We start from the raw sequence: 13,791 nt of genomic DNA, 5'->3' as shown, positions 1-13,791 counted from the left end.
GCTGGGAGTAGAAAACGGCTTTAGGTAGTCTACAATCACTCATACGCCAAACATGCCCACACCACCTCAGCTGACCCTTCATCAAGAGCGCCTCCATGCCAGGCATTTTACAACGACGAAGTACCTCTGCGTTGGAGACACGATCTTGCCATTTTATTCGCAGAATGGAACGTAGACAGCGTAAGTGGAACGTGTCCAGCAAGCGAATGTCGCCTTTGTACAAACACCATGTTTCCGAAGCATACAAAAGAATCGGAAGAACCATGGCTTTGTACACCGACAACTTCGTCTGCAGCTTTAGATCATGCGATCCCCAAACACGATGCGTTAACCGACCGAAAGTGGACGCAGCCTTAGCAATCCTAGATGGGATCTCGGAGGATAGTCTGTTATCCTTTCTGATCTGGCTCCCAAGATACTTGAAAGAGGACACTTCTGTCAGGGGTTTCCCTTCTATAGTTAGGTTGGAAGTGTCCGCTTCGCAATTACGGGCTGGTTGTTTTAGCACTTGAGTCTTGGATATGCTTATTACTAAGCCAAATCTAAGGCACGACCTTTGCAGAGCATCCATGTAGGACTGAAGCGTCTCCATGCTATTGGCCATTAAGCAAACGTCGTCGGCATAGAGAATCTCGAGTACGGAGAGCCTTGTGGCCTTCATCTTAGACTTGAATCGAGACAGGTCGAAAACACTTCTGTCAGAACGAGCGCTTAGTTGTATTTGCCCAGAGCACCCAAGGAGCGAGTCCTCAAGTACTGTGGAGAAATACAACGCAAAATGAGTCGGAGCCATCACACAACCCTTTTTGACTCCACTGGTGACTGGAAATCGTTCCGAAAACTCGTTTTCATGTCGAACTGTAGCCATCATATTTTCATGAAACTGTCTGACTAAGTTAACGAACTTTTCAGGACACCCAGTTTTTTGCAAAACAAGCCAGAGAGCTTCTCGCGGCACGCGGTCGAAAGCCTTTTCAAGGTCTACAAAGCACATATATAGGGGACAGTTTTGTTCTAAGCTTTTTTCTTGGATTTGTTTTAGAACAAATATAGCATCAACAGTGCCCCTATAAGGTCGAAAACCGCACTGGCTCTCCGGCAAGAGACTAGAGATATAGCCCGAATGAAAACACGCCCTAAACGTTTTGCCATTTATTTCAGAGTGACATTGATTGTAAAAATCATAAAAAATACAAATTTAAATATTTGACACATATCAAAAAGGAGTTCGCAACATCCTCCCACCTTTTGGGACGGAGGCCCAAAACTCTTCTTTAGATCTCGCCTGGAAAAGTTCCTATAATCCTCCCTAAAGGCCACTTAATAAGCTTGGAGTCTGTATCTATTAAAGCTACATTACCTACCCTTAAATGCGAGTCCCTCTCCTTGCCCTTCTGGACGAGCATCTCCATGTAGTACTCGTTTCTTAACCTTTTTAAATCTTCCATCAACTTACGAAGATACCCACGGCGTCTGCTGAGAGAATTACGGTCGCACTGGTAAGGTAAGTTTCTTTTCATAAGGTCCTTCATAGAGCGTATGAGGCGCTCCCACCATGGCGCTGCAGGAGGACTGAATTTCCACTTAAAGTTCCTCACGTTGAAAGTCTTCAGAAAGTTAATATAAGCTCCGTGGAAGTCAGTATCATTATCCGTGTGTATTGTGTCAAGTCTTCCACGTCTTGCGATAAGTCTTCTTAGGGTCATGAGAAAGATCTTCAGTGATTTAGTCAGATGCACGGCTCGGTAAACTGAACACGTGACTAAAATTTTCCATATCATCCCTCCGGACCGCAGAAAAAGAGCACTGGCTAGGTCTATAATGTATTTAGAGAAGTAAATAATTGTAAATATTCGTAGAAACATACTATAATATGCAGTGTTGTTAGCGAGCACTACTTTCTTAGTTTCTATGTTAACTTCTCGTTCATCAACTTTTAAGTTGGATTCATTATCGAATATTACGTTCATTAAGACACTGCATGTGTTCATGATAGGTCCTTGAAGCGTCCATCCAAATTTAGTTTTTATTGCCACGAGGTTATTGTTCAGTTCCACGAAACTCTCCGTGAGCAACACGCCTGCGTGGTCTGCGCCGATCAACAGCCCGATATCAGGTGCGGCCGCATCGCCGACGTCGCTCAGTGTGATATTATGTTTCTGTAACTCTTTAAACATCTCATGATCTACATTTAAACGAGGAACGTACCCGCAGAGCTTAGACTTGTCTCGCGCGGTCATTGTACATTGAAACTTCTTATCCAAGCTTGCTACAGTGAACTCATAGGTATATATGAAACAGTTCCTTTTTAGCTTTGATCCCGCCAAAAAGACAATTCGACACGATTTCTTTGCCAACAGGCTTCAAATTTAAACTTTCTATTATATCGTGACGTAAATAAGTCTTCTGTGCGCCCGAATCAATAAAGCATCGTACGGGTATACATTTCTTATCGCTTATAATATTCGCTATAAACGTTTCCAACGGTGTAGTACTAGCCTTATATTGAGTTACGTTATTATTTAAGTTTGACGTTCCGACATTTGAAGTTTTTTCATTTTCAGTTTGCCTTGACGTTTCAATGTCAGGGCACATCAATACAGAATGACGTTTGGAGCAGAAAAGGCATTTTGTGAAATTTTTGCATCTTTTCGAATTATGTCCCGTTTTTAAACAAATAAAGCATGTTCCTTTTTTATTTAGCACATCCTTCCTACCTTTATACGACATCTTGTTAGCTTTGTAGCACTCGAAGCTGCTATGCGATGCCTTTTCACACCAAACGCAACAAATCTTCTTACCTGCGTCTTCCGTTAACATCAAGCATGCCGCGGTGGGCTGAGTAGAAACGCTATGCAAACTGTCACCCGATGCTATACCACTGCGCGCGAGCTGGATCCGCTCCTCCGACTCCACTTCGCGTTTCAGGAACTGCATAAGCCGGTTCAGATTATCGTCGCTCTTCTCCTCGAGTACATGTGACCTTTGCCATGCTCGTAAAACAGATTCGGGCAAGGCGGACTCAACTAAAGGGAAAAGTAAAGCAGCGTATTTATCTATAGTAACACCTAAGCTTTATAGTGCTTGTAATTGCGTATTTAATTTATCGTATAAGTGGCCTAATTTATAGGAAGTATTACCTTTTGCCTGTGCTAATACAATATTAAGCAGTTCACGCACATAAATGTCGATCAACATTTCGTCACGTGCAAACCTGGACTTCAATTGCTCAAGAGCCTTCTTATAGTTAGCTCCCGATGGCGGAAAGCTCTCGACGATCTCTCGCGCTGGAGTATCTGGAACAGTGCACTGATATAGGTACTGAAACTTATCTCCGTCGTCTATTGATTCGTCGTCGTTGATTTTCTGAAATTGACACCAAAAACCAATCCAATTTTTCGTATTGCCGTCGAACTTCCGTAACTCAAATTTCGGTAGACGGAATCGTCTTGAATGACATGCAGAACTGCATGCTGACTTCTCACAACTTTGATGAGATTTGTCTGTATTATTCGACACATCGCTGCCGCTAGACTTGCGAGACCTCCTCTTGCGTTCGTTCTTCCAAGAAACGTTGTCGTACATGACTTTTATACGCTCCCAGTCGCTTTGATACTTATCGCTGGTCATGCAATCTTTATAAATTTCATCTTCAGTCATCTCGTCCGTTTTTAGCCATTGTTCTTTTATACGTTGGTCAACGTTGAACAAGGAATCGGCTCGAAGCTGGAGCTTGTTAAAGGCCGCGGTGAAATTGTCGATATTGGTTGACTCTAAATGAGATTCTATTTCGTTTCTCGCGGTTGAAAAGAGCCTCCTGGCTATACTCCTTTCTTTTCGTAACACTTCCATTTTGAAACACGGTCGCCAGATGTAGGAAATGACTAGAGATATAACCCGAATGAAAACACGCCCTAAACGTTTTGCCATTTATTTCAGAGTGACATTGATTGTAAAAATCATAAAAAATACAAATTTAAATATTTGACATATGTGTTCCCAACAAATATCGTGCCCTTTTTTGTCATATTTAAGAGCTATGATGTTGTCGGAGGAGTAATGGCCACTCTTCTCTTTGCTGAGCCAGCCTTTTAACTCCCTCGTACGATACGACAGAAACAAAACTGCTTTCAAAGATTTTTTCACATCACCTATTCGAAAAGGGGCTTTTTCTTCCCCGCTAGGAGGGATCAAAGTGGCACTTTTCTTCCCTGCTAGGGGGGATCAAAGTGGCACTTTTCTTCCCTGCTAGGGGGGATCAAAGTAGCACTTTTCTGTTCTAAGACATGATTTTTTTTCTTTTTTGTATACAATATTTTTAGGTTAAATAATATTTTGGAACATAACAATTTCCTCATGGTTGATGTGAAAAACAGTATATTGTGTCACATGGTAGCAAAATTATTTCCACCTTGGGCGTTAACACTTAAATCCCTTACTACGCTCAGGATTCAATGCACGCCCTCGCCGTAAATATGTCATTTTGCTTCCTTGTGACACAATCTACTATTTAAAATTAGCTTGTCTCGCCCGGGAATCGAGAAGACTAAAAATTCCAAAAAATAAACACGTTATTTTATTCAAATTCAGATTGATGATGTCAGTTGAATGATAACATAAATTATTTTAACTTGTTTACTCGTACTTTTGCTTGTTAACGCCTCTAACAAAGCTTAACTCGATATTTTGGCAACAAAAATAAAATTTGCTAAAATGTGAAAGTAGGTCAATTTTGTTATAACATACGGGACGAGTCAGGCCTGATTGTTATTATGAATTTCCAGCCATTTTCCTTACATTTCTTGATGAAATTTTTCGAATTATTGCATATTTAAGGCTTTTAAGGATGGCATTCCATCTGTCCAATATCTTGGTCCAATGTGTATTTGCGTCTCACATTTTGCTTAATGAGAGAGTGAGACGCTAGCACATTGGACAAATTGAATTTTGTCCCCTATTTATGGTATTTTCGATTCGATATATATCGGGCATAATTTATCTCTCGCCTCGAGTTCCATAAAGTGAAAAAAGTCAAGTTTTTAGGACAACCAAGATAAAATTGACACTTTTTTTGCCAATGTGTCATAAATTATGTGAGCTATCTACATTCTTTTTTTTTTAATTTAGCAGTATTTGTATACCTTTTATTCTGGATAAGTGAAAACGTTTTATTTTTAATATTTATTCTTTTTGTTTTTAATCTTTATCGCACATAGGAAAACACACTGTACAAAAGGCGACCTTAAAGCAAAAGCATTCTCTACCAGTCAACCTTTAGGCAAAGCAGATAATCCAGGGAGGAAAATGAGGATTACGTTTGTATGAAAAGGCGATTTCGCGCGGGTCCTCCACTTTCGTCTTAAAAGTAAGACGGCGTAGCTTTACGTGTCCAATCTACGGCGTAGCCAGTGAGAGTGCTACGAAATTATCATACATAATGCAATACTACGCCGTAGCACAATGTATGCAGAGCAATATTTTTTGGCTGTGCCACAGATCACTACTACCAGATGGAGCATGAGGCGTGTTGTAGTTGTAATAACAGGTTGATCTGGATTTGTCATAGACATAGTATATACAAGTAGTTATAGACGCGCCACCGAGCGACCGGGGGTAAGAGAAAGAATATTACATCGGGGAAACGAAACGTACCATTGCGGAGCGAGTTAAGGAACATATCGCAGCTGTCAAGAACCGTCAGGTGAACAAGTCGGCCGTTGCTGAGCATTTACTAGAGTCAGGGCCAAACCACTGGATTGAGCTTCACAACCCTAGAATACTTTCTACAGATCGTGGGTTTTATAGTAGAAAAATCCGTGAAGCCATTGAAATCAAGAAACATAGAAATTTCAATCGAGACGAAGGTTTTAAGATCTCATCCACATGGAACCCAGTCATTAGTAAGTGTAAGCGAAACCAAATATCGAAAGTTGAAAAATCGAATATTGTGTGTTGTGTGTCGACCCGGTAGCATCCCTAGTGCGCAAAATGTTCAAGTTAATAAACAAGACCAAGTGCGGGTAGTTCGAAAAACTCGCGCGCCTAGAAGATGTTGATGTCAACTTTAGCCAGTCTTCTCCAAGACCACGGGGACAACGCCGTCCTCGAAACGTCGGAGGTAAATTTAAAACTATTTTACGCGATTAAGTCCCGTGGAGATAAATAATAATGAGAAAGAATATTCATATAAAATTTGGGCAGCATAGGATTTTTTCTCTTTCACTCTTATAAATTTCGGTATTTCGTCATCGCCTCCTACCTATGATGCCACCCGGTCGGTGATAAGGACAAAGCATGGCACTATTTTCTCTTTCCTCTTATAGGAATCGCAATAAGACCATCTTTCTCTATCAAAGAGTGTCAGGCCCTTGGGATTTGTTATGGATATGATCTGTCAGTGTCAAAAGTGACGTTTATGGTTGAAGACATGTGACTTTTGGTACTGACAGAGGTATGGAACCTGACAAAATGTGTTGACAATGACCGTCAGTTAAGTGAAAACGCCCTTATCCCTAACTTATGGGTGCTCCCGAACTAACTTAGTATAGGCGCGCAACATTTTATCAAACAGAATAGAGTGTAGGTATAGAGGGTTATTGTCATAGTAAATTTTGTAGTCACAGTAATTTTACTGCCATCTATCGACACAAGATTAAAACTAAAAATTAAAATGTATAAAAATATCAAATAATAATATATATATAGATAATTGTTTATTTTTTACTTGTACTTTAAATTTGTACGGAACCCTCGGTGGACAAGTACGACTCGCACTTGTCCTGTGTTTTTTATTCAATTCTTTATTCGTTCATCACAATTCACAGGTACATAAATAGGTGGTAACAGTATTCTAAGTAACAGCTATGATGTGCCTTTTGGCGTACAAAATTATTACTTATTATGTAATGCCTTTTGACTTCCGGTTTTTTGCTTACGTTCTGTCTTTGACTTGTTCGTTAGCATTATTAATGATAATGATGCTCACTCAGCGAAATTCCCGTTCGCTATAACTCATACATACTAAATATTTTTCCTGTTTTGGCTAGTGATGTAATAACGACGATGAGAATTTTCCTTGCATTATTGAGCTTTTTAAAGGATATGATAGATATATCTATGATTACTCTAATTATAAAATGGAGGTACCTCTTTAACTTTGCTCAACCGTTACCATCAAGATGTTCACTCTTTGGCTTCCCCAATCCAAGTGAACGAGACTGAACAACCGTCTCTCTAACTCCCGCTTATCCCTACCACGTGCTAACTCAAGTGTTACCAGGTAAATCATTAAACATTACCCATCACCCTGATATTAAATTCAGGTGTTTTAAGAATGTTGTCGACAAAATACACATTTGCTTACACTTTTTGATACAATTACTAATAAATCATGACAAGGACAAGGTATTTTTATATCATACATAAGTTACTGCAAAAAAAATATTATATGACTAATATGACGCGGACTGATACGTTTCTGCTTCAGGGCGTTTTACTTTCCTAGTACCTACTTTTTTTAGGTACAATAAGTAATGAAAACTTGGTTCTAAATAGATTTGTTTTATAATTTTTTATGTGATATATCACTCCCGATTCCATAAATAACAATAAAATTAATAATAACTTGATTAACAATCTACTATTTATACACACTTTTATTGTTCAAAAAAGTTGAGAGTGCTACACGTATCTACCTTGCCCAGCTTTTACTCTCAATAATATGAAATAAAACTATGAAAACGGATTATATCGCGTATATTGAATTTATAATACATCCCGACGTTTCGAACCCTTTACAGCGTTGGTGGTGGCGGTGGTGGTTCGTGGTTCGTGGTGGTGGGTACGTGGTGTTCGTGGTTCGTAGTGGTGGTGGTGGTGGTGAGTAACTATCGCGGTAACCGAAGACAATATTTCTCAATAATATGGTTTAACGAAATATTTCAACATTTTATATAATAAAATATTTCACTAAACTTTGCTAATGATCGAGGTTGTTAAAACTTTTTAGCCAGCTTTTTGTATAGGATATATTAAGACGTTTGATACGGGCCAATTTATTGTTGCCCATAATTCATTTTGTAAGCGCCTTTTAGGATTCCGCGGGGCGATCAATTATTTTTAGTTGTGGATTTTAGTCAAACACAACGACGACCGGTCTGGCCTAGTGGGTAGTGACCCTGCCTGTGAAGCCGATGGCCCTGGGTTCAAATCCTGGTAAAGGCATTTACTTGTGTGATAAGCACAGATACTTGTTCCTGAGTCATGGGTGTTTTGTATGTATTTAAGTATTTATATGTATATTATATATATCGTTGTCTGAGTACCCATAACACAAGCCTCCTTGGGCTTACCGTGCCCAAGCCAAGGGCGTGCCGTGGGCCAAGTTGTCAATCTGTGTAAGAATGTCCTATAATATTTATTTATTTTATTTACAATTTAGAAAAAGGTAGACAACACAATAAAAGTTAACGACTCTGCGGGCTTAGCACGGTAGCATTTTTATCGCCTGTCACCATGCCTGTCACGTTCTAACAAGTATGTAAGTGCGAAAGTGACAGGCATAGTGACAGGTGATAAAAATACGACCGTGCTAAGCTCGCTGGTGCATATAGGTATCACGTTTTTCTTATTAGACTCAAGTACTGAAAAAATATATCACCTATAAATATTTATCAGATATATTTATAGCCTTCCGCGTACAGCGTAAATGAGCTTTAGATTCCCTTGACTTTGTGATGTGTATAGGAAAAACTTGAAGGAGAATACAATAAAATGTAGGTATGACCAGTTTACTCGTTTAAGAAGAAATTCTTGCGCATTGTTATTCACAACGACGGGACTTAATCGCGTGAAATAAGTTCTAAATTTACCTCTAACGTTTCGAGGACGGCGTTGTCCCCGTGGTCTCGGAGAAGACTGGCTAAAGTTGACGTCAACATCTTCTGGGCGCGCGAGTTTTTCGAACTACCCGCACTTGGTCTTATTTATTAACTTGAACGTTTTTCGCACTAGGGATGTCATATCACCGGGTCGACACACAACACTCACGATATTAGATTTTTCAACTTGCGATAATTGTTTCCGCTTACAAACAAAATTATTGCGCAGTAAATTTCAAATGCAGACTACTTAGTTTTCAAATGGCTCTTACGGCGTATTATGCGTAGTCGTACGTCTTACGGCGCGATTCGGGAAATGAATGAGAGATTCACTAGACATGAAATAGTAAAGATATGTGACGTCCCACGGGTAAAGGTATATTATGGCGGTTGGCGCTTACGCTATTACTAACGCCGCTCCAATTAATATTGGATGGCGCTTACGTCGCATAGCGCCGCAATAATTTGCAGCGCTATGCGACGTAAGCGCCAGCCGCCATAGGGTACCTTTTATCGTGGAACGTCACATATCTTTACTATTTCATATCTAGTGAATCTCTAATTTATTTCCCGAATCGCGCCGTTATTCTTTGATGTTTTTCAACATTCTAAAATAACTCCTCCCGGTGCATTTCTTTAAATTCGTTTATCTTACTCAGGGGATAGAACAAGACATAAACTTCTCCTTGTAACAAAAATAGGTATTACCTACAGTATTTTCTTGATACATTTTGAACAAATATTTTTGCTGCAATTTCAAGTTGAATCTAAAACAAAAGTAAATATGAAAAAGGGATAATAAGAAGAACAGCACGATTCTTCGAGAATCTCGAGGGAATTTATCTTCCACTTAAAACCAATACAGTTTCAAAGTCCAAACATGAAACCTTTGTCCAAAAAATATTGTTACTTTTAGTAAAGAGATTGAGTATTGAGAATGTTTCATTTTCAATAAAAACCGTCATGTAACACCGAGGCTCAGAAGTGGCTTCCTAATATAGAAATCAAAGTGTCGGACACCTCAGCTCGGGCCCGGACCGTTCTAGCGTAAGTCATATTTTTTACAAAAAGCAATAGTTTAACAAAATGGTCAATAAAATAAGATTTTTTTACATACTCATATTTATTTACAAAATGAGATTATTTTAGAGACCAAAAATTTAAAGCGGTTAAATTAACTTAGAAGCTGGGACGTTACAACGAATATAATATGCACGCACGCCTATGAATTTAAACAAGTTGTTTGGGGCATTTTCTATGACAAGGGACCTTATTGTCGATGGCGCTTACGCCGCACAGCGTCGCGCGGCATTGTATTTATAATTCGGAGCATCGTTAATAATGGCGTAAACGCCATCGACAATAGGTTCCCTTTTTATAGAAAACACATTTAGTCACTATCAAAGTATACCTAAACCCTTGTTTCACATTTTAGTTGACGGACTATATTAGTACAGAGAAGCCGGACGCACGGCTCCGACAAAATTAGCAACTCAAAGTTCTCTTCAGTCGACTGACAAATTGCAGTGTGCATTGTACCCTGTAGGTATATTTAGAAAGCCGAAAGTACCCTTACCGCGAATCAACCCAATCAGCGCTAATCACGACACGTCGGTTTGCCTCTGCGAAGCATTTTCGTTAAATACCGGGAAATCCATGTCATCGGCTACGACGTAGCGCTACGACCGTAGCTCAGCGGTAAATGTGTTAAGAGAGAGCTAACGCAAATTTGTATAGCTGGTCAAAGAAAAAGGCGCGAAGTTCAAATTTTCTATGGGACGATATTCCTTCGCGCCTATATTTTTTAAATTTGCCGCCTTTTTCTACTGACAAGATTTGCTTGACCAACTATAGTTGTTATATTGCATGTTTACACGTTTTAATAAAGGGCAAATGCCGTGACCTCTCTAACCAAAACCTTAAAATACATCGCGAAGCACTAAAAGTCCAGTTCAACGTATACAGAACCTGCCCCTAAAATTGTTCTCTCCAACGGCATACTTTATTACAGTAGCCTCAAACGGATATAGCGTCTAAATCGCGATATGGACGAATAAAGGTGCTACGAAAACATTAACGATTGAAATAAAACTATGAAAACGGATTATATCGCGTATATTGAATTTATAATACATCCCGACGTTTTATTTCATGAGTAACTATCGCGGTAACCGAAGACAATATCATTAACGATTGGTTATAGACGATTGTGGCTAATAAATCTAACGTATAATATTTCGAAGGGCCTTATTCAGGAAAAATCGACGGATGAAGTTTGCTTATACTAACGTGAAACGTTTCCTTTAAGAAACCCATAAGGAAAAAAAGCACTAACGTATCAGGAGAAATCTTGTTTCTTTAAAGATTGTATTTTATAACTTTGTTAACTGAATTGACATGGAAATAAGTGCATAGGTACTGATCTAAGCTGCACACATATAAACATACAGACAGATGAAAATGGCGAAACTTTTAGGGTTTTTTGTTAAGATCGTAACATTGAAAATAAAATAGTAATCAGTGACTGCTTTAGTAATTAAAAACAAGTTTTAGATATATATAAATTGGACACGTCAGACGCATGTTCAAAAATAAGGCCCAAGTTTTGGCTAAGATGGCCTGGGCTGAAAAAAAGAAGCACAAAAAGTGTGTCGTAGTTTAATCTCATTTATAATATCAGTTAGGTAGGTAGCTTATTTAAGCACAATGTTCAGGGAGTACAATGTAGACATTGTTCAAGTGTGAAGTCTTGAGTAAGTATGCAAATTGCTTGGATGAATCGTATTGTGTAAACTCGTCGGAACAGAGCCCTGAGAGGATTTCTGATAACTGGAAGCAGTGAATAGGTCTCATATAAAATAGCAATGGTACTTAGAGCAATTGTTGTATGCCAAGTGAATAGGCTACATGCATGCAAAATATTTTATAATGTTTGTTTAATAAACACGTTCAACCAGACGAAATTAATGCAAAAATGTGAAATCCGCAATTTTTGTAACATTCGTGTAAAGATAATCTGGTTTTAATACTGAAAATTTAAATATTTTTGTTATTGCCCATTGCGCGTCACATTTATTTTCGCATTTTTTATTTTTTTTTATTTTATGTTTTTGGGGCACAATAGATAACGGATTTAGTAGAAACATTTAAATCTCACAGGAAGTAAATTCGATTAACATTTTCCAAAAAAAAGCTTGCAATTATAATTATAATGATTATTCGAAAACCATTAATTTTCGCTAATCATACATGGGGTCTGGGGTTCGTTATTATTATAGCATTATTATTATCTTTATTTATCTTTCATCTTAGGCTAGGTTTTTATAATATGGATATAAAAGTAAAATACAAAAACACTTACAAAACATTACAAAAAAATATATAAACACATTATAAAAAACCTAACCTAGGGTACCGCCGGCAGCGGGGCAAGGCCCAAGCTGCCGGTGGTCAGGGCCGCAGAGAGAGGAACCGGCGGACTATCCGCGCCGTGTCCAAGATCACCGCCTTCTGCATCTGACCCTTGATCCAACCACCCAGCGAGAGTCTCTCTAGGTGTTGGTCGAGACTCTTCGCAATGAGACCGTTCGCTGACACGACTATAGGAACAATGATCGTCGAGTCAACATTCCACATGGCGGTTATCTCGTGAGCCAAGTCTAGGTACTTGCTGGACTTGTCCTTCTCGGCCTTCACGAGATTCTCATCATGGGGGATGGTGACGTCGACGAGCACAGCCCGGCGCTGCGTTCGATCTATCAGCACGATGTCAGGCTTATTGGCTACAATAGTCCTGTCAGTGATGATAGACCGAGCATCGGTATAGCATTTATTATTATTTATGATTTATTGCAGACAACATTGGTCCATATACATAATAAGCATAACACAACAAAACAACAGTTACAATTATAATAAGAATTAAAATAAAATTATGTTCAAATTTAATTTAGACAACCGGTCTGGCCTAGTGGGTAGTGAAGCCTTTGGGCCACCCCACACTAGCGTCTCTCGAGCGTCAGCGTCGAGTCAACTCTATGGCCGCTGCTTGACGCAACGCTGGCGCAACTGCGCAGCGAGGCCATTTTCCATAGCTCTGACTAGACGCAGACGCTCAAAAGATAACAATATAATTAATTTTGCTGTTACTAACCGTAGTATAAGATTACCCATAAGCATTACTAACACTGATTGATCCTAGTTGGTCGTTGAATACTTACTTGCTTACTTACTCCGTTGGCTCAGCAACCCAAAATGAGACTTGGCCTCCGACACAAGACAGCGCCACTTTTCTCGATCCTGTGCGACCTCTCGCCAATTAGTGACTCGAAGTTCGCGCAGATCCGCCTCCACCCTGTCGCACCAGCGATACCTGAGGCGTCCAATAGGACGTCTTCTTGCTTGCTGGTCGTTGAATAAAGAATTTAATTTAATTTTAATTTAAAAGACGCTAGTGTTGGGTGGCACTTTGAAGCAGATGGTCCCGGGTTCGAATCCCGGTGTGTGTGATGAACACAGATATTTGTTCCTGAGTCGTGGGTGTTTTCTATGTAAATAAGTATGTATTTATCTATATACGTATCGTATGTAAGTATATCGTCGCCAAGTACCCATAGTACAAGCTTTGCTTAGTTTGGGGATAGGTTGATCTGCGTAAGATTGTCCCCTAAATATTTATTTATTTATATCTTGACTAGCGACCTGCCCCGTCTTCGCACGGGTAGTTCAACTTATTTACACAAAACCTTCTATTTATTAAAAAAAACCGCAACAAAAACCGTTACGTAGTTTTAAAGATCTAAGCATACAGACAGACAGATAGACGGACAGACAGCGGAAAGCGACTTTCTTTTATACTATGTAGTGATATACACCTACGGTAGGTCCAGCACAGGAATGGCGCGACAGTCCC

At 39.3% G+C, this 13,791-nt stretch overlaps 1 protein-coding gene across 1 annotated transcript; it reads right to left on the bottom strand.

The window, feature by feature from the left end:
* Positions 1 to 1,274: 1,274 nt before the first annotated feature.
* On the bottom strand, positions 1,275 to 3,852 carry LOC134746888 (uncharacterized). Its single transcript, XM_063681460.1, has 3 exons — positions 3,141 to 3,852; positions 2,496 to 3,026; positions 1,275 to 2,269 (listed from the first exon to the last, which is right to left on the bottom strand). The coding sequence occupies exons 1-3, from the start codon at positions 3,850 to 3,852 to the stop codon at positions 1,275 to 1,277; spliced, it is 2,238 nt and encodes a 745-aa protein (XP_063537530.1).
* Between the last annotated feature and the right edge of the window lie 9,939 nt (positions 3,853 to 13,791).

The sequence above is a fragment of the Cydia strobilella genome, chromosome 13 (genome assembly GCF_947568885.1).
Source record: "Cydia strobilella chromosome 13, ilCydStro3.1, whole genome shotgun sequence".
Taxonomy (NCBI): Eukaryota; Metazoa; Arthropoda; class Insecta; order Lepidoptera; family Tortricidae; genus Cydia; species Cydia strobilella.
The sequence above is the reverse complement of the archived record's forward strand: the minus strand, read 5'-3'. Positions and strand labels throughout refer to the sequence as shown.